This window comes from Perna viridis, chromosome 5, assembly GCF_037379345.1.
Source record: "Perna viridis isolate PV_CMFRI_1.1 ecotype Kerala chromosome 5, ASM3737934v1, whole genome shotgun sequence".
Classification (NCBI taxonomy): Eukaryota; Metazoa; Mollusca; class Bivalvia; order Mytilida; family Mytilidae; genus Perna; species Perna viridis.
Window position 1 is genome coordinate 3066947 of NC_142449.1, and position 22573 is coordinate 3089519.

Consider the following 22573-nt stretch of genomic DNA (forward strand, 5'->3'; position numbering starts at 1 on the left):
GGGATCAGGCCCCAGTTTCATATGGAAATTTCTTTGAAGTTGAGTATCATAAATACATACTGAGAATTTCCTTTTTTCCTGAACTTTTTTCTTAAATATGTGACAAAGGTTTCGATTCTTCCTCAAAGATTTGAGAGAGAAAATGGTTGTATGTAAAGTTCAAAAAGTGCTCAGTTTAATGAGGGGAAATAGGAGAAAAAGGTTTTCTTTTTACCAGCATAGAGTGCTACCAGCGGTTCACTCCGCCCATACCGCCATCCATCTGTCGCACTTTAGGGCTACCTACATTGTGTAATCTGGTAGGCAAAAAGTTTGAACTGGTATTATTTAAATCTTTTACAGTGTTCATATACATATTAAAGCTGTGTTCCTTTTATTATGAACACATTTGACAAATATTTAATATGAAATTTTACCTATTAAAATCAGCCTTTTATACCCCCAGAAACAAGGATTGGTAGGGTATAATGGAATCTCTATGTGTTTACTTCCATTTGTCTATCTCTGTTAAATAAGTTATCCACTAGTTAACTAATCACACTGCATATTTGGTTTTGAGCAATGGAAAATAAAGACAGATTAGTCACCACTGGAAAGGCAAACTAACCACTGGTTAAATTAAGCCAGTATTTTGAGCTACTCTGTGCTATTCATCTGTCCCCATATCATGTAAGCAAAACTTCTTAAACAATTTATAGGTGTTGATGAATTTTTTTAAGAAGGTTGGGCATCATATGTAGACAGGAAGCTTTAAAAAGGAAGACAATCCAATTAAAGCATTTTTCACTTAACATTCAACTCCATTTAATGTGGAATTATTCTCTTTGTGAGTTTGTATTTCTAGTTTTCAGCAGTATATGCTGTTATACATACATACTTCAGTTAATGCACAAATCCACAATGTGGTCACTCCCCTTATAGAATGGCAAATGTTGATCAGGTAGGTGGGCGGGGAAAATATTTTTGTAACATTTTTCTCAGCAACTATAAATCACAGCCACTAAATATTTGGGAAGCAACTTCAGTATGGGTTACCATATCCTGGAATGCAATTTTAGGTCTCCTGCACTTCTGCTTCCTGTTTACCGACTTAAAGGCAGTCTTTGAGCCATTTTTTTTTTATAACTTGCTCGGTGTTTTTGTATATTTTGAAAATATGTATGTGCTGACAAATTTATGACCGTGACACAGGTCCAGACATGCTATCAGTCTTGTTCAGAGAAGTCACATTTTCGATGAAATCCACAAATGAAGAAGTTCAAAAAACAAAATTTAGACAAGCTTCAAAAAATGATTGAAATTCAGGACCATTTTGCCATCTTAAAATCTCTTCAATATAAGAAATTCGGCAATAGATTAACAGCCAGTAAATTGATTTCTAACAGGAAACCTTATCAACACATATTCATGCTATCAGATTAGTGTAACCTATACAACACATATTTATGCTGTCAGATTAGTGTAACCTATACAACACATATTTATGCTGTCAGATTAGGGTAACCTATACAATGCACTTTCTTTAAAGTACCAATAGTTGAATACTGATAAAACATTTTACCAGTATGTACCAGCATGTATGTATATGCTCTTGCTTAGTCTCTTTTTGTAATAAAAATCTCAAGTATCTATTTTAAAGCCATCAAATTAAAAGCAGATATGTTTTGGATGTGACAGAGATATCTTGGATTGTTGGAAACTGTAAAAACTTTTCCATATTGATAGTATCAACCTTGATGGTGATTACCATATTGATGATGATCACCATATTATCAACCTTGGTGATGATCACTCTATTGATAGTACATTTGTACGTATATCAACTATGGTGATGATTACCAGATTTGAAAATGTGTGCTCTATGGATTAACATTTATCTTTTAGCCCACATGTACCAAAGTAACACTGTGTTATCATTTGTAAACTTCATTAAATTTTCTTTAAAAACATTGTATATAAACTCCTTTTATGAGATATCACTTATATAAGGCCAAATTTAATTTTTTTTACCATCCCCCCCCCCTTTCTCATGAAAAGCACGAGTTATATAGTGAACATGATATATGTCCATCAGTCCTCAATTCTAATCCATAATTTATCTGAAATGACTGAATGGAATTTGATGGAACTTTCACAGTTTCTTGATAACATAATGGTATTATGCACCTCCTATTTTGTTATTTGAACTGATTTCTGATTCAAAAAATGGACTTTTTCATAATTTCATAAATTGTATATCACATGATGCCATTGTGCACATCCTATTTTTTCCATCTGAATGTCTTTAAGGGTTTCTTATATGGTTTCATGGTAGGGGAGCATGCGTATCCCAAAGTGAGCTTTCTCATAGTTTTTCTATTTTTTTTTTTTTTTTGTTTCTTTGTTGCTTTAAGAAACAAAACAAAACAACCTATTTGTCACTCTTATTGCTGAATTAAGTCTCTATAACTATTACCTTTGAAATGCAACTAGAATTTACATGTTGCCAGACAAGCAACCAAGGATCTAAGTTACAATGATCCCTTGTGCATTGGATTGGTTGCACCACAGTAGTTCATATTAGTTGTAAATAATTCTAAGCTGCACAAACACTGAATTGGGTTACTTTTGTGAATTTAAACAGATTTGGTATAGATGGATGCTGACCTAGGGATGTAACGACCCTATAATCTGTTAGATATGGATGCTGACCTAGGGATGTAATTACCCTATAATCTGTTAGATATGGATGCTGGCCTAGGGATGTAACTACCCTATTATCTGTTAGATATGGATGCTGACCTAGGGATGTTACTACCCTGTAATCTGTTAGATATGGATGGTGACCTAGGGATGTAACTACCCTCTGTTAGATATGGATGGTGACCTAGGGATGTAACTACCCTATAATCTGTTATTAACATTGCTCAGTGGATTTTGATCAGACTGGGAACATTCCGTTTCCTAATGTAAAACATATACCCTATTAATTTTTTATGGTTACAGGTCACAGTGGTATAATTTTCATCTGCTAAGTTTTAAAGTGCCAGAAGTTGTTGTTTTTCCTACCAGTAAAATACAGCTTTCTATAATATCCTGTATTGGTTGATATCCAATTCAACAAATATTCTATCGTGTGAAAATGAGGACACATTTCTCAGTTTTGTGAAGGTGGTATATCAACATACCAGCCTATAAAGATTTATCATCGGTAGCATCATGGTTATGCCAAATATACAGCACATATTCAATTGTGTTCACATGAATAAGCATTGTACCTTTAAGGTTTCCGCATGATTTTTTTTCTTGTCACAAGACCCTGTCCAGACTTCAGTAGAAATGAGAACTGACTTCTTCCTGAAACTTCAAGTGTACCCCATCACATTACTTGCACCTCTTTCCACATCAATGATATTCTAACCTTCTTATACATTTTGAATGAAGGACTAAATCAGAAGTGTGTTATGTATAGTTTTTGTCATTCATTGTTTATGTGAATTATACCACTTAGTATTTGTTTTGTCATTTTGATGAGTCCACTATAATCATATAAACATTGCTGTTCTTTTGACATATAAAATAATTGTTGGTTGAATAGCTTTATTATGTATAATTAAAGCATTCTAATATTATTGACCTCACTTTACATAACTATATATCCCAATATTAAAGAGTACACAGAATTTAAAAAAAAATATACAACATTTTAACTTCACTGTCATGCAGGAACCATTAAAGAGAGATAAAAATACCATCTTTGCAACAAAAACATATGATTTCAGTGGAAAGAAAGAAAATTTGTTTGGTAGTAAAAAGATTGTTCATTTATTTTGTATGAATTAAATATACTATGAATGATTTGTCTAAAATACAAAAAAAAATTTTCATAGTTTTTGTAGTATTTTTACATAGCTATTTTTGGATGACAAATATTTGGCATAATGTAACAAAACTGCCCTCAAATAGACATAAAACTGATCATATACATTTTAATAGCACCTAGTTTAAATGAATTGATGAGAAGCATTTTTTACTTCAAATATTGAACCATTCTGGGTCAAGGAGAAATTTCAAATCAGTCAGATGGTTATTGTTTTATCAATGTTAAAACAAAAATGTTTAAATCTGAATTTAAATAATTGCTGATTATACCTGTAATACTACCCATGCCTTTTACAATAACTCAAAACATTGAAAATTACAACTAGTAAAATATTAAGAGTTACTTCCCCTTGACCAACAGAACACAACACTATCTGAAGAGCAGTGATAGACCAGGCAGTTTATTATGTAACATAGCACCATAACATCAGTGACCATGGCCAGTAGGCCAATTATAAGTGGTTATAAGACTAAACAACTATGTACACATCTCTGAGGTATTTTGCCATCATTCACACATGCTATTGTTTTAAGAGGTAAGAATTGTCATTGGAAATGCTAAGATAGTTGTGTTAACAATTACAAGAAAATCTTAAATAATAATGTAGAAGTTGAAATCTTTATGATTTGGTATTGAAAGTGTAAAAATTCATTGTTTTGGGCACTTGACTTGATTTCATTTTTAAAGAACCATACATTGCTATCCCATATACAAGCATTTATAACAATAACTACAATCACCTTTAGTGACTCATCAATATATAACATGTTCAGGCCACATCAAATTTTAGAAAAAAATCAAAACTTAAGTCCATGATTGAGTTACATTCCATGAATTCAAAACTTTAAATAGTAAAAGCATAAATGAAAAGTTCTATGGAAAAAAGAAGAACAAATCTATAAAAGTTACTGGTATGAATAGCCTGAGAAATAATTACACCATATATGTAGAGACTTGCAGTAAATCTAGAATGTCAGAAATGAAACCTTTGATGTGGCCTTTCAATGGAACAATAAAATAATGGAATGACAATGTTAACATTTAACCTCTCTCATCCTAGTATATATAACAATGCGAACATATATACACTCATGTAAGGCACATTATTGTGAACGCCAACAAACGTAAAAGTAACAAAAATAAATGGAAGACACAGGATTTGTTGTCAACGATATATATATATATATAAAAAATCGTTGTTCAAAAAGTAAAATGAATATATCAAACATTTTTAATCTATTCTAGTCAGTAACAATGCATATATTTGGAAGACAATCAACAATTTTCTATAAATGTATTACTTCGTTGATAGGAAACCTAGCCATAGTTTCTTACAGAAAATTGTAAGTGGAAGATATGGATTTTTAAATCATCTGAATACTTGCATATTTTACTTCACCAAAAAAGAATGGTAAATATACAGTTTAATTAAACTAGAAGTTATTGGAATGTTTCAGTTTCATAAAACATGTGAAAAATCAAATCTCCAAAAATAATTTTATCAACAGAAACTATGAAAAAAAGAAATAACAAAAAATCAGACAAATACATCAAAAGTAACTTTGGCCATTAATATTGGTAATAATCACCAAATCTTTTATATTTATTCAATAATTTGTGCTTACAAACATTTGTATTATAATTCAAGATAATTAATTCAATAATGTCTGCACTATTGTCAAAAAAAAATTCTGAGTACAAAAAAAACAAAAATGCAAGACGAGGGTGGAATGTTTTGTTCATTTTCTATTTACAATCATAGTAAACTTAATAGTGAAAACAAATAACTCCTTCAATGGATTTCCAATTTAAAATGAGTTAACTAACATTGCACATTAGACAGTGTTTTTTTTTATGGATGACATTGATAATGAAGAATTTTCTGTTTATAAACAGAATATGTATATGAATATTTAAATGATAAATGCCATTCATTACTTTGTTCATTATAAAAATATTGCACAATTAACTTATTACTTCATTTATAACTGTTGCTCTTCAAAAATTAATTTGGAACCACTTCATTTATCCAAAATTATCAAAGCACCAGATAACCAAAAAAATCATAAGTTATCTCCCTTAGACTTAAACACACTTAAAAAAAACCAATTCTGTTCAGTTGCCAATCATGTGCTGTTTTTCATGTTGTAACAATAGTTTTTTTCCTTCAAATTCCCTTTCACAATAACGACAAACATATATTTTAGCATATGTTTTCTCTACAGTTTGTGTTTTATCACATGCTTCTGACATCGATTCAGAGTCATTCTGGTTTTGACTATTAGAGGTAGAATCAGCTTCATCATTACTTTCCTCATCTCTTAATCTCTTCTTCTTTACAATTGGAACTTCTGGTTTTGGAGCCCCCTCAGAGCTCTTGCCTTGTTTTTCAATAATAGATTTGAATGTCTCATTGTCTATTTTTGTACTTGGGAAATGAAATTGAAAGTGTTCAACAAGTTCTTGCTCTTTTGAACAGCTGAAGTCACAATATGGACAAATTTTCTCGGATCTGTTATTGTGTTGATTTTCGTGGCTATCAAGTTCATCTTTAGATGGTGTACTGTATGGACAACGGTCACATTTAAACTCTTTGTACTCCTCTTCCTCACTGTTGTCACTGTCATTGACAGAGCCATGAGAGTTGAAGTACAGTTGTGGTGCAAACTCTGGTGTCATAGGTTCTACGGATCTACTGTCGCCCATGTCACTGGAGGGAGAACCACCTTCTATTTTATAAAGTTTATGTAACTTCATGTGTTGTTGAAGTAAGTTCCAACGATCAACACTGAATGAGCACTCACTACATGTATATCTGGCTGATATATTGTGTAAACTCTTGTGATATGTGTAACTATTCTTGTTACTTACAGAAAATGGGCAGAGCTTGCATGTGTAGATTTTCTTTCCATCAGATGTTCTTTGAGTAGCTATCCTGTTCAGTTTTTCCTCTAACAAAGAGTTTTTCACAGCATAGTCATTGACATTTTTGTTATTTTCCAATGCAAAGTCTCTGTTCAGGAAGACAATATCCAGAGGAGCAACAACATACCCGGGTTCTGATTGATGTACACGACGATGTTGGTAGAGTAAATTTAATCTGTCAGCACTCCAATTACAGTAATCACATATATATTTCTTATTCAGGCCATGCATATGTATGTGACATTTGAAACTTCTAAGAGCATTACATCGATATGGGCATTGATTACAAGAATAGCGAATCTTTTCTCCATCAAGTTTACCAGACAAATTCATTGACATTTGTTGTGAGAGAGCATTTGGGTCCATTTCAGACAGACTATCATCAGACTCCTCAGCTGTAAAGTTTTTAGCCCCATATTTAACAGGATCAGCATTTTCTAGTTCCTCCTGTTCAAGTCTAGCCATTTCTTCCTCAGGAATTTCTCCTGCTTCAATATTGTCCATAAATTCTCCTTCATCTATAAACTCTTTGTCTTCCTCCATTTCATGATCAGAGAATTCTGATGTATTTGCATTTTTCAGAATTTCTATTCCTTCGTCATCTTTGGGATCAAAGACAAGTGTTTGGAAATACATGTCTGCTTGTTGGTTAACCATATCATCATTGACACGAGGTACATAACGATCAGCCAAGTTGGGCTGTTTCATATGCATTTCAATATGGTTAAATAGACTACTCTTTCTGTATGCAGTGAAGGCACATCTAGAACACTTGTACCTGATATGTCCAGCATTATTTGATAGTTTGTTTAGTATAATGTTCATTTTGTCAGTTGTCAAGACAGGTTGTTCTGTTTGGCCATTGTTTTGTTCTGCTGACCTAGCGTTATCCTCCTCATCAGAGGAGTCAAGTTTTGGTTCATATGGCTCACGATGTACAACAAGATGTTGTAAGAGTTCTTCCATAGTATCTACATGGTAGTCACAATACTCACACTTGTGCTCTTTTCCACTACAATGGAGCATAATGTGTTGCTGAAGCTTCTTTATTGTCTTACATTTATACGGACATTTAGTGCAAGTTGGTAAAATCATGGCTCCTTTGCCACCGGTAGGGAATCCATTCTCATCTACTGCACTTTCAAACTCGGTCATTGGAGTATTCTCATATTTTTCAATAAAGATTGGTTCTGGTGGATGAATGCTATCTTTATGATTGTAAATGAGTTTTAGACTGTCTGCTCCATAGTTACAAATGTCACACGAGTATTTTTTGCCACAACTGTGTTGACGGGCATGGTTGCCAGTATTAGCTGCATTACTACTGACATACGAGCAACTAGGACATTTGTAGTTTTTACATCCATTGATCATACATAGTTGTATTGGTATTCCCCTCCAGTTAGCCATCCCTCTTATAACTAAAACAGGTTTTTGTCCATTTACAGCCATAGTACTGTATATTTTCATTTCTCTGTTAGCTGATTCTTCAAAGTGCTCTTGCATGTCAACATCATGAGGAAAGTCTGAGCTATCAAATGAGTTGTTAAGGCTATCAGAGTCAAATGAGTTGGAATTCCATGACCTTCTATCTTCAACTTTACCACTTGGTGTCAGACGGATCTTTTCTTCAGGTGTACCTCTCCAAACATCACCATGAGTTCCTTTCATGTGTTGATAGAGCAGATTTAGCCTATCAATACTGTAGTCACAGAATCGACATGTATGGCGACAATTGCTACCATGACGCTCAATATGACGTAAGTAAGTTACAGCATTTGGAGCGGTAAACGAACATTTGGTACATTGGAATGATCTTCCCCTCTTCTGTGGGCTAGTTGATTTTTTGGCACGAGCCATAGCTTGTTGTTGGAGATGCATGGCCATAGCTGTTTGTGCTCGGTTATCATTCATTCTTTGTTGCAGGGACTGAGTCAAGGCTGATACAGTTGATGGCATTGAAGCGATGCTTGGTGTTGTATGAGTAGATGCAGAGGATGGTTTTGGTTCTATTGGCCTATATTTGAACATGTTGAACATTGGATTTTGTTGAAGTTGTGCCTGAAGTTGTGGTAAAGCTGGTTTTGATGACAGCTGTGGTGGTTGGTCATAGCTATTAGGTTGTGGTTGACGAGTTGGTAGACTCATGCCAGTAGATGGAGAAGGCTTGTCATTAGATTCTTGAGCCTTCAACTCACTAGGATGAACTTGTTGTGCATGTTGGTAGACAGTGGCAAGATTTGGGAACATAGCTGGGCACCATTCACATGGGAATCTGTAGGATGGATTTTGTTGGTTTGACGATGACAGTGATACCTTAGGCTGTGTGAATGATGATACTGGTGTAGATGTTCGAGTGAGGTCTAATGCTCCAGTAAAGCTGACAGGCCTATTGTTGGAAGTGTCCATTGGAGAATCCCGACCCATTCTTTGGTCTTCATACAAAGCTTCTCCTGCCATCTCATTGTCAATATCTTCAATACTTTCAGGCTCATGGGTTGACTCGTGTACCATGATACTTGACTTGGAAAAAGAAGTGAATGAGCAATGCTTGCATTTGAATTGTTGAACAGGTTGAGTTGGCTTCCTTCGATGTTTTCTACTTGATACATCATTTGAAGACATAGAATTTTCATCATCTTTTGGAATTGGTGATTCTGAACTCTGTTGTGGTGATGGTGATGGGACATTTTGAGGAGATGCTGCTGATGTTGTATGGGTTTTCTTGTGCTGAAGGAATGATGGTAGATCTGGTGCTTTGTAGCTACATTGCTTACATCGGAATTTATCATTACTATCTTTTACGGCACTGGTGTTTCCATGCATTTTTACATGTGCCTGGTAACTCAGTTTTTTATAAGTGGCGTACTGGCATTGGTCACATTTGTAAAGCTGTCTATCATCTTCTGCATACATTTCATTTGCTTTCTGTGCCAGTTTAAACTTGTCCTGAAGATACATTGGTGATTGGCCCTCAGACTGTGGCATAAAGTTATTGTCATGACCATAAGTCCGCATGTGTTTCTTGAGGTCACATTTCCATCTAGAGCTGTATCCACAGACAGAGCAACTGAATGGTTTGTTTTCAGAATGCAATACTGAATGACGTTTGAGTTCAGCCGGACTGTTGCCTATGAAGGGACATTCTAGACACTCATATGTAGCCATTTTTTCATTTTGTTCATTTTCCATTATATTTTGCATGAAGCCATTGTAAATGAAACGTTTATCCTGCATATCTTGTTCTTCATGTTGGCCATGTTTAAATGGCTGTGGTGTATCTTGATGAAAAGCACCTTGTGGCATTACAGTTACATTGGGTGGTGGTAACTTCCTCATCTTAGTTGTATCAATGACATCTTTGATGGTTCCACCTCCACACCGCTTTAGATGTTTAACTACATCCCATTTCCATTTACTTTTATAACTACATCTTGGACAATGATATGGTTTTTCATCAGAGTGGTTTTTCATATGTTGTTGAATTTCAGATGGCCACCTAGCACGGTATTCACAGAGTCGACATTTGTATGGTAGCAGGATTTCAGCACCATCTGCATCTTTCATGGTGAGACCATCCTTCATTTTGATAAAATGAAAGTTAGAAGACTGATTTGAGTCATCTGATGGTATCAAGTTTTCCATTTCTTTTAGTGAAGAATTTTCCATGCTACCACTTAGGTTGAACGAATCATTCTTTGGTGGTTCAGATGAAGCTCGACTACCATTTGGATAATCAACAGCCCCAGCCGTTATATAACCATCTCTAGACAAGTTGTTGTTTGTATCTTCTAGAATGCTTGCTTCAGTATCTGACAGTCGACGTTTCTTGATGCCAGGTGTGTCTAAGTAACTATCCGAATAACGTTTGTGACCATACTGTTCCTTTTCAACAAGTGAGGCAGCAGTGTTAGACAACATTTGTAAAGCTCCACCACCTGAACTATTGTATACTCTAGATACCATTGATGGAGATGGGTCAAACGATGAGGAGTTTGCTGAAGCTGATGATTTAGATGCTGAAGAAGATGATGGTCCACTTTGCTCTCGACGCTTGTATGGATTCTGGAGGGAGCTATGGCTTTTCTCAAAATGTTTAACCAAATCCCATTTCCATTTGTAAGTTGAACCACACACCATGCATATAAATGGTCGTTCTTCAGAATGTGATACAGCATGCTTCTGAAGTTCTGCAGGCCATTTGGCAACAAACTGACACATGTTGCACTTGAGATATTTTGGTTCTGTTGTAGAACTGATGTCCTGGGAAGCAATGTTACTTAGTGGCATTTTGAGTAGATGATATGTTTGCTGCAGGCCATGTGGTATTTTCTGTATGGCCTCTTTGTGTTCCTGAATTTTTTCAGAATGATTTTCAGCAAAGTGAGTGTTCAGATCTTCAACACCATTAAAATGCTCTTGACACTCTGCACATTTGAAAGCCCTCTTGTTAAGATGCAGTGTCATGTGAGAGCTATAATCCACTAGTGTTTTGGCTATAAATCCACATCTATTGCATTGGAGAACTTTGTTGTCATCCTTATTTTCCTCATCAGTGTCACCATTATGGTTTTCAGAAGGCCATTGTGGTTCACGTTTCATTACTGCAACATTGAATTTTTTCATCATCTCATGTTCTATTTGTTGCTGCATTTTTGTATGGTTCAAACTTAAGTCAGATTTTTTATGCAATGTTAAATCCACCTCTTTGTTCACCGAAAAGTCAATAGGTTGTTCGTCTCTTGGTCTTTCTTGGGATTGTGCCCTGTTATAACGGTTATAGTTCATATCAGGGCTCATTCGTTGCTGATGTGCCATTTTGGGTGGATAATATGATGGAGCATTACTGATAAACGGGCCAATTGATCTTGGCATCACTACAGGTGCTATTGACATTTCATCCATTTTTTCATGCATAACTGGAGTTGATGATCCGGAATGTGAAGAATGATTCATTGCAGTCAGTCGACTTCTCTCAGACGGTGGTACAGGATACCGGTACTTCATGTTACTGACAGCATTGAGTTTAGCAAGACCTGGTGGTGGTTTGCTAGCATCTGGAATGTCACCGAAATGTTTCTCCTTCCAATGTTTGTTAAGAGACTTACGCCATTTGTAAACATTTCCACATTTTGAGCAAGCATACTTGATTCCAGTCTCATCAAATACTTCAAAATATTTTCCAGGGTCAACTTCTTGTCTTGTTTTTCTCTTTTGTTTCTTTTCACTCTCTGGAGCCTCTGGAATTACCATAGTTACAAGAGGCTCTTCTTCTTCTTCCTCTTCCTCCCCTTCATCATCATCATCATGAGGTATATTCATTTTTATGATGTCACTTCCTGTAGTACTTTTATTGTCCTTCTCTGAAAAGCTGCTGTCAAGATCAGAACCATTTAGCAGCATGCCATCTTTCCCAGAGAAATGTAATTTATGATGACGAGGTAGTTTTTGACGGTATTTTGTGGCATAGTCACAAACATCACATTCATAAATAGTAATGTCAGCATTGTGTGCATCTTTCTGATGATGTAGGTATGTTTTAGCACTAGTTGAGGTAAAGTCACATTGTCCACAAATATAAGTGCGTGTCTGAATATTTCCAGTCCTTGTTGGTGTCTTTTTACCACTTGCATCATCATCACCATCAGCAATAATCAATCGTCCTTCTTCATCTTCCATTTCATGACTGAAATTAGAGCTTTGGTCAATGTCTCTCTCGCCATTTATACGTGCTAAGTCTTCTATGTCTCCCATAGGACCATCAACACAATCTCCATTGCCTTCCATTGTGTTAGTCAGTGATTGTCCAACTATTTTATCTTTTGTCTCTGTTTTTTTAACTTTTGGTGAAGTATTTTGATCACTTGATTTCTTTGATTGTTCATGGATTGGTGAAACACTTTGTTCGGTTGAATCGGCAGATAATCTCTTAGTTGGTTGACTTTTCCTTCTCCTCCCACCAAGAGAACGAATTAAGTCTGGGTCAGTGTCTTGAGAATGAGCGAATTTTTGGTGATCTAGGAATTCTTTTGGATCAGTACAGCGAAACTTGCACTGTTTACAGAATCGACTGCGTCCCTTCTGATTGGTTAATTCTGTTCCATCATCGTCTGCTTGACTGCCTCCTTCTGACATGACTTGTTTGTACCGCACAGGTTATCCTGAAAAAAAAAGGATAAATTAAAATTTGAAATCAACAACCAGTTAAAAGGGTATACATCATTTTATTTATGGTTTAATTTTGGTATCATGAAAGCATCCATACATGGCTTTTTGTTATTTATGATTGCTACATTTGTTCATTTTCATTGCAAGTCACTTGTTGTGAAAGGCTACTGCTGTTATTCAATATTGGCATGTGTAACTGACTACATTGTGTAATGCAGACTGTGATAGCATATACTGATGGAATGACAGAGGTTATCACTTCTATCAAAACTTGCCCCTTTGGCTCATTACAATACTGACTATACTTGGTTGTTACTCTTTATTCATAATCCACAGACTATTCTTACAATGTTCAATGATCCCAATGAAGTTTTACCCTTTTTCTAATAAAATAGTACTTTTCTACATAGGAGGTCCTTTGCAAATAACTTAAATTCAACAGCACAATGTATTCTAATTAATATATGTCAAAATAGCCACCGAACTATTGCATCAATTGATATAAGTTTTGTTCACTTTTGAACAGGATTATGTTTAGGTAACCTTAGACTTCCTTTACAAAAGATGCTTGTTCCTAAGCAGGTGCCCCTTAAGTTCTACTATAGCTATCATTATTGTTCTTTTGCAACTAAGTGATGCAACCCTTTTTCTAAGTTTTACACTGAATGAGACATAACAAGAGCATCTGAAGCAATAAGATTTTTTTAAAACTTAAATTCATCTTACCATCATTTTTTTTAAACACCTCCTTTTCATAAATACTTGTGTATGCATACAACAGCTCTGGTTCAGATATATGAATATGTCATACTTTAATGCCAAAATGTCATAAAAAAAAACAACATTTCTTTTAAATGAGCAGTGAATTAGGTCATAAGATTGATCAATCAACCCCCCTAAAGGTACGAGAAAAATTGTAGTTCCTTACAATGGTCTAAAAGATATCTTTATGATGGAACTATGGAGTTACACTCCAAAATTTTTGTATGAAACATCATACATTAATATATCAAGTCATAAGAAGTCACAAAGTTCTTTCTTTTCAAGCTTATTAAAAACTAATTAATTTGTTATTCACAGTTTATGCAGAGAAATACCAGACATACTTGCATGATAAATTACAGTATTATGGAAGATTTTACAATGGAATCATAAAGTTGAATAATAGACCTACAACAATAAAGTCATGTAAATTGTTTGTTAGACTCATTTTAATCTTGAGAATTTCCCTTCCCATTTTCCCATAGACAAATGGTCCTATGTCAAAAACAACTATTAATTTCAGATGATTCAAATCTCGGGTGAATTTCCTTAAAAATAAATTGTTCTTCTCAGTGGTTAAAAGACATTCCCATGTTCTACAGGTAAAAACGAGACAAAAGGTATGTGAACAACCTCGTTACCTGTCCCCAGGCTAACTTGTTGGCCATTTCCTTTTCACATAGTAATTCCATCTTTATATCAAAGAATTGATCATTAAAATATTATCTCTTTTGTATGCTTCAGTTCTTCACACATAGTTATAGAGGCCTTATGGAAGGGTGATCAGAGACAAGTTACAGTAATTATGAGATAACACTACATAATACTCTGATAACATAGTTCAATAATTAATATCATTACTTTATGGATAATTTGTGAAACTTTTAAGTTAGGCGATAAAGTTTTTTAAGGAAGTCATCTTATTCACTAATTCTATGAGATGACAACTTTAAGTTCTGAATTATACCCCTTTTATATCAACTACATGTATTTCCAAATTTCAAACTTACTAGAATAGATAGGTCTTAATTCCTGTCAAAAATGATGATTTGGTTTTCGATAAAATAATTTAAAGTTTCTGAATTAATTTTTCATTTCTTAGACAAAAATCAATATATTCACTTGAATCCAACTTAGAAGAAATGGCATTCTGAAATCTAAGTGGGACCTAATACAGAACAAATCCTCACAAAGGTTCCATTGAGAAGTAGTGAACCATATCAGGACATGACAATAATTACAGGTGTATGTTTACAAAGGTGAGAAACATGTCCATGAAGAATGACCACTCAGACATAAATGGTCACTTGTCAAGAACATTCTCCCTGCTGGCACTCAACTAATTTATAGAATACCAGCTTTGTCAAGACACCTTCAGGTCAAAGTTCAAATCTAGTGTATTGTTATTTGGAAAAATTTGTTCCACAAAATGCCATAATATTTGTACAAATGTTTATCTCATGTAAGATTCTATCCAGAAAACTCAACTGAGAAATAAACCTCCTGAGAAAGGTTAAAAGTTATCCAAAAGGACACACCCTTCCAATTCTCAGAGACATCCAAAAAAAAAAAAAGAAAGTATGAAGGAAGAAAAATACTCTTGAAGTTGTATTCTCCCCTCATAATTACCTATTTAAAAAAATCAATACACACTGACCTAGAAAACAAGTTCATTTAGATACTCACTGAAAATGTCATTTTACATCTTTCTAATAATAAATAGATCTGTATCTATGTTAAAACTTCAATAAAACATGGAAAATAAGGTAAACTCCCAGATATGAAGACACCACTTGTCTACAAGGAATGTTTCAGGAAGTTTCTCAACTTAGATCAAATTACTTAGGATAAACCTGAATCTGTCCCTCAATAGAAAGTTCTAATGTTCAAGGAAGAATTTAAAAGATGTTGATGCTGATAAAAAATTCATGATTTTAAAAACTCATATTATGTATATAGATGCAAATAAAAATTTCCTTAAAACTTCTATTTTGGTTCTAAGTAGCCATATCACTATTATGATCCAGGGATAAAAATCCATTACTGATCATCTGAAGACCTTTTATCTAACAGATTTGGCCCCTTTTCATAAATATAAGGTGTCATTTTTATAAAATCACTCCTGCTAAAGGATTTTTTTTCTTCATAATATTTGATTTTCAAAGGTCTAATAAAATGGTTTATTCCTTTGACAGTTACCTCCCCCTTTATGACTCTTCAAAGGATATCAAATATTTGCATTAATCAGGGGATGTTCCAAAGTTCTATGCTGACTGATAATTTTTGTCCTTTATCAGTAGTTTTCGGGGTACTTCGGTTCCAGGGAACTTTGAACTGATTCTGTTTATAAGGGATTTATCTTATCTTCAACCCCTTAGATTACATGTAGTCATATCCTTTTATCTTTGGGTTTTGTTAAAATCTGTCCCATCACATACAAACTGTGTCTGGACATAAATAGTGCTTAAAGAATATGCATAGTTTGTTTCTTTTATATTACACACTTCATACTTTCACAAAAACCTAGCCTGTAAGTTAAAATTTAAAAATAAAACAGAAATAAATTGTACCTGTCAAAAATTAGAAATTGAAAGTAACAATGACATGAAAATCATTCAAATGTTTTATTATGATTAAATCTTTGGCTGTAGTGATCACATCCCATCATATCAGGAGTGACAAATCAAGGGGAAATAACTCTAATTGACTTTTATATTTTTTTCACTTAAGTCTTTGAACTTTTCCAATCTTGTTAAACATCTACATACAAGATTCTGATAAGTAATTAGATCGTTAGAGTGCCTTAATGCATATGTTTTCAAACTTTGATGTTTCGACAGGTAAATGGTCTTTGAAGAACAAAGGAATATAGACAATTTTAAGGTGTAACACAAAAATCCAGGTAACAGCAATTAATCAGATGACTGGCCCCAGGTAGAAATGTGATGGTGTTCTTCATGCCTTTAGACAACTTGTCTGTCATGACTTGGCACTGGGATGATACAATGGAATATAATGTCAACATTATGTCCTTTTCCAACCATTATTTTTATTTATAGGACAAATCTTAAAATCTTGAACCATTTTGTTCCTCTGGGTTGACATTAATCACAAAGACATTCAAAACCATAGATGTACACAAAAAAACTTGAGAAATTGGAAGTTTTATCCACATATACCTTGAAGAGTAAAAAATTCTTGGCAACATTAAAATGAACATTCTTCTTAACAAACCAGATAACTTGATTCCCTCAATGTTCCTCATATTTTACGCTGTACCATTTGTCGGGAGAAAGATAAAACATATGGAATATGTCTATGCAATAAACAGCCTAAACCTCAGGCCATTTATATATGACAATTCTGCCAAATTTGGTTGGTTTTACAAAAGCACAGGTAAATCACTTGTAGGTAAATAGATCTATCGTGAAAATCCTGCATTTCATCTTTAATGAATCGCTAACATCTGGACCATGACAACAGACATTATATAGCTTGGAATCCCATACCTAACAAAAACTATCAGATATCACCCATCACCACAGGAACAAACTAAATTATATGGTGTAGTTCTCAGTGAACTGAAAACATGAAAACATCGTTAATGTATGCTTAATTGAATTTTTCCTATTTTTGGCAGTAAAGAAGGATGCCCCATTATAGAAGAATGTTCTATAGGTACCAAGTCCTCGTCACATTATTTAGAAATAATGGTTTTTAAAGTTGCTTTTAAAATGAAACTGGAGAATTCCCTGAATCATAAACTGAAATACTTTTGCCAACCAACCATAAAAGGAAATCACACCACTTTGATATGATTGCCTCTTAGACGACTTCGTTACTCAGACACAAAAATTCTCAACATGAAAATTTAATTTTAAGTACTTCTTTGAACTGTAGACGAAGTCTTTGGATCCAGATTAAAAGTATTTCTATTTGAAGTTTGTAAATTTGACTTTCTATCATCTGTAGAGATTTGATGAATATCATTATGCATTGTCAGGACTTGAATAAATTTTCCTCCCCATTAAAACAGCATTCCTGAGAATACACCTGAGTTTTCACCTGTCAGAATTCTAAATGAATTTGTAATCAAAAATGTACCTTTATCAATCAACAGTCAGTGACACTTCCAACATAATTAACATGTTCATGCCAAATAGCAATTTTCATCTATCTTTTTTTTCATAGTTTGGTTATACATTTTGGAGTCATCTTTGAAAAATGTTTTTATACCTAATATAAGAAGATGACATATGTACCCTTAGGGTCTACATCTTAATCAAAGAATCTATGAGCTGAAATGGTTTCATTGAGTCAGATAAAAAACATAAATGATATTTCTAGATGTTAGATAAGACTCTCCCTTTTAGTTAATTTAAAATTATGAAGTTTGGCAAAATTAAATTATTTGAACCATCACCTCTATTTATATTATGTTCTCCATAATATTACTTCTCTCCAAGTCATATGATAGTTTGAAAATTTCTGTTTTTCATAAGTATATGACTAAAGTATAATCTGATGGATACATGTACTTGACTATTTTAAGTATTTTAGTTTTCAAAACTTAGAGTGAAAACACTTTCAGTGAGAGTTATCACATTGATTAATTACACAATGCTGTGTAATGACTGAATGTTTTAGAACCAAAGTGAGAAAAAAATGCTTCCATAAATACACATTTTTACCTTTTTGACCACATTTGTATATCTTTTTATGAAGATTTCAATAAAACCTAAACACTGGTAATGAAACTTAACAACAATTAAACTAACTGGCTTACTATTTTATCTACAATGAAATGTAGTCCTTTTTTACTAAATGCCTTCATTGTCTATGTCGAACTATAAAAAAAATTGGTTCCAAAACTCCTCCAGATATTCTGTAATGAATATTCCTATAGAACCAGTATCTATATATACAGGTTGCCCCATGATAAGACAGAAAACTGGTGGAAATTTGTCCAAGCACCTGCCTTTGGAGATAGAAATGGTCCTACACGTTTTGGCATGAAAGTTCTAAGCACCTGTTTTAGAAGTCTGATATACCTATTGTATCATATGTGTATCAAGATAAGGATTGATACTTTAGTGTGTCTGGAATATGATGCCACCTGCTAATAGTGGTTTGAAGTTAAAACATGGATATTCACATAGAAAAAAAAATCATACTACTAGTAATATTGATATTTAAACTATAACAATATCTTATTTTGTTTCCAGTGGATTGTTGTCTTAACAATGATTTTTTCTCTTTTTAAAAACATATTCTATATATATGCTAAAAATACTACTTTACAACTTCTTGTGAAAAAAAAATTGCCTTTCTCCTACATAAGAAGTCTTGAATAGGGTCAAAGATGGAAACTTTTAACTATCAATTTATCAATTCACCATAATTGGAAAACACTAAAGGTCTGAAAAATTAACAATTTCACATGTTATTATCTGTAAGCAAAGATTAAGTTACTGCACACCATGCAACATGCCTTAGTGAAGTCTACCTTGTCATTGTATACATGGTCCAGTAATGATCCATCAGTGCTATAGATGCTGTGGTCTCAAGTGCAGTCATGAATCAGATGACAATCGCTGAATTTTAACATGAAGATGAGTTCATTTTACTTGGCAAAAATTCAATAAAAGAGACCTTGTCAAAACTTTTGTCGAACAGTGTTCAAGTTGGAAAACCACAAGCCGGACTCTCAAGACAAGACATGTACTTGAGAATAATCTGAACGGATACAGGTCGAAGACAACGTTTTTCAAAACGACATGAGTCAGAAACAACATTTTCCTGTTTGTCTCCTACTATACTTGAGTGATTCACATAGTATTTGCAGAATACAAAATACAAATTCTTTATTTATCACGATCGAAAAAAACTTTTGCCTTGTGGCATTAAGCATCATCTACATAAAAATATTCACTTAAGTGTCAAATATTTTTGAGAAATTTAAAGTAGAAATTTATGAGGACATTTTCATAATTGAAATAGACCTGAAAGTACAATCACCTCCAGCATGAGATGTCTTTGTTCTCCAGTCACACAATGACATCTATATTATTATAATCCATCCACAGTTTAATATAATCTCAAAACTGTTGTACAGTTCCTACAAAGACTATAAATATAAAACAGGACAACAGCTTCTGAGCAACTATCAGTACATGAGTTTGTTATTCAACATGTACTTCTTTGCATTGTCTGTAACTAATATAGTGTATAAGTATGGTCTGTGCAAACATATACACTTGGATAATAATAAGATCTTCCTCAGTACCAAGAATCATTTACAGAAACACATCCAAGCAGTTCTATAATGTTATATGTAATAAAAGGTTTAGTTTGAATTATTTAAAGTGTGATGAAGACAAACCTATAGTTTTATCCAGCATCAGTTACAAATTGTATCTAATTTAAGTTTTCAAATGTTTTCAGGATTTGAGGTATTGCTCAAGATTGAACTTTTCTCACAATATTGGAATGAGAAAGAGGCCACCTGTTAACCATGATTCAAAGTACCTGTTAGTTTATAACACACCATAAAGCATCAAAGTTTTATTAATGTGTAAAATAAATTCATGAAAAGTTGTTCAAACATGATTTATTCCATTATTTGGACACTTTGAATATGTTGCTCTTCAGACAAAGGGATACAGGTATAATTGTTAGAATTCATCGTCATGAACTCAGGTATCAAGAGTATTGGACCATCTTGTACTGAACTTTAAAGGTAATTTAGATTGATATACAGCGGAGGTTGTCAGACAATGTAATTGGAGACATGGCCAATACAAACTTGCTCTGTGAGAAAGTTTCAGGCGAAATAATAAAGGGTTAATATTAATAACAGGTACCGAAGGTAAACGCCCCAATGAACATCATTAAATAAGCAAATTTTATACAGTGCCAAAAGCCGTGAAAATTGAACAAGGGTAATCTCAAATCGACCAAAATTAAATCTCCCCAAAAACTCTTATCAACTAGAGTCTTTATAAAGTAAGAATTTTAAAGTCATTATGGGAAATATCCTGAAGTTGTCAACTGTCGCTAAAATCCCATGCATATAAAACTAGACTTAAAACCACATCAGCCATAAATGCATGGAAACCGAATGTGCCCTTTATTGCTAAGGTGATTGATCTTTCTGGAAGGTTCTTTATAATAGCATGCTTCACATGAAAAATAAACTGGATTTGCATAAATAAATGACATGTCCAAACCATTCCCATAGAAGTTTTATAGTGGTGCAGGAAAGAATGGACTTTTGAAGTTAATGTACATCTGCTACACTTGGTTCTAAGGTTGACAAAATGACTATAAATTGTTCACTTAGAAAAAGTCAGAAAACTAATGCCCCCAAAGGTAAATATATACATATATGGTGACATTATAGTAGAAAGTCATCTTTCAAAAATGAAAGCTTTAATCTAATACAAAAATGCAGCGGTAAATGTCTAAAAACACTGATCAACATTTCATTCCACTTTTTTAAGACAAATAAGTTTATCAATAATTAAAATGACTTGAATACTTAAACTAGAATTGATACATATCCTAGAACTAATTATTAAACTTTATATTAATAACAGGAACATGGTTTTATAGAAGATCTGCTACAAGAGACACAAATATCTTATACTAATACAGTTAATCAGGAACTTCCAATTATCTGAAGTCCTGTAATGCAGACATGACCAGGATTTACCATCACATTTCAATCATCAATAAACCTCTTACAATGAATTTAAATACATAATCCTTCTATATTGTCATCTATTTTGAAATATATACAAACATTTGATGGTTCTATATAACATTATGTAATTAGATTTGTTTAGTCCTGAAGATTGAGTCACCATACCTAAGTTGTAATTATTTTGGTCAATCAGGAATTTGGTTATCCCTAATTTGTTTCTAAAGATCCTCAAAAAGTTCTTTTTATCACATAAGAATTTAGAGACAATAGATGTGTTTGTACTACAACCTTACCACTTCCCTATACATTTTAAATTACTCTTCTTTGTTCATATTTGCCAAGACTCAACTTATACAATTCTATTATAGGCAATACTCAAAGAGTCACCACCTCTAAAGTATGCATCAACCTTCATATCAACTGAAGAATGTGATGCAGTGTTTGCTGTACTCCCACTACATGAGCATGCATCGATGTATTATTTAAAGTACATATATGTCTATCTATGCAGATTTTTTAGACTTAAAAACAGGACACCCCTTTTTTGAATATTTTGAAGTGAATAACATTAGAAAAAATTTATGGTTTTCAGCAACAAATGGTACATTTATATCAAGGTCTGTATCTATGGTATAAATCCATTTCATAACAGTATTGAATTCTCAGAGTCATTCAACTATATGAAGTCAAATAAGTATTTCTTTGTAATATTCTTGTAACAGCAGTTGGGAAAAATTCCTATAAAATTCAGTAAAGAAAGGAATCGTTATTTGTCATGAGTCATGCGAACAGGAACTTTTAAAAAGTTTAATCCCAAAATGTCAATGTCTTTTGTTGTCGACCACATCGTAAACCATAAATGAAAAATATTCATCACTTCATATCATTTTTCAGGTGGGATGGAAAACATACGCATTTTAAAACGCAAAAACAGCATATAAAGACATGAACAGGATATTATTTTATTTTTTGGAAAATATTGACAAAAATATTGAAGAAACATCTTAACATCACTTATGATGATAAATTTAAACTCTTGAACATTTCTTTAAGGAAACTTGAAAATGATTAAATCATATTAATTCAACATCAAAAGCCTCAAAATCATAAAATTTATCATGTTATGAAATTTAAATAGGAAACCACTCTAC

General features: G+C 33.3%; 1 protein-coding gene across 9 annotated transcripts in view; it reads right to left on the bottom strand.

The window, feature by feature from the left end:
* Positions 1–3562: 3562 nt before the first annotated feature.
* The window catches only part of LOC148615617 (uncharacterized), a 37563-nt gene continuing 18552 nt past the window's right edge, over positions 3563–22573 (bottom strand). For 6 of the 9 annotated variants that reach the window (XM_088582016.1, XM_088582017.1, XM_088582013.1 and 3 more), the window contains one exon: positions 3563–12948. In XM_088582016.1, the coding sequence (XP_088438142.1) occupies positions 5978–12922 (6945 nt within the window). In that variant the 5' untranslated portion in view covers positions 12923–12948 and the 3' untranslated portion in view covers positions 3563–5977. Of the gene's footprint in view, positions 12949–14358; positions 14501–15403; positions 15423–19223; positions 19361–22573 lie in introns of those variants that run through there. The other 3 variants (XM_088582018.1, XM_088582022.1, XM_088582020.1) reach the window with 3 other exon arrangements.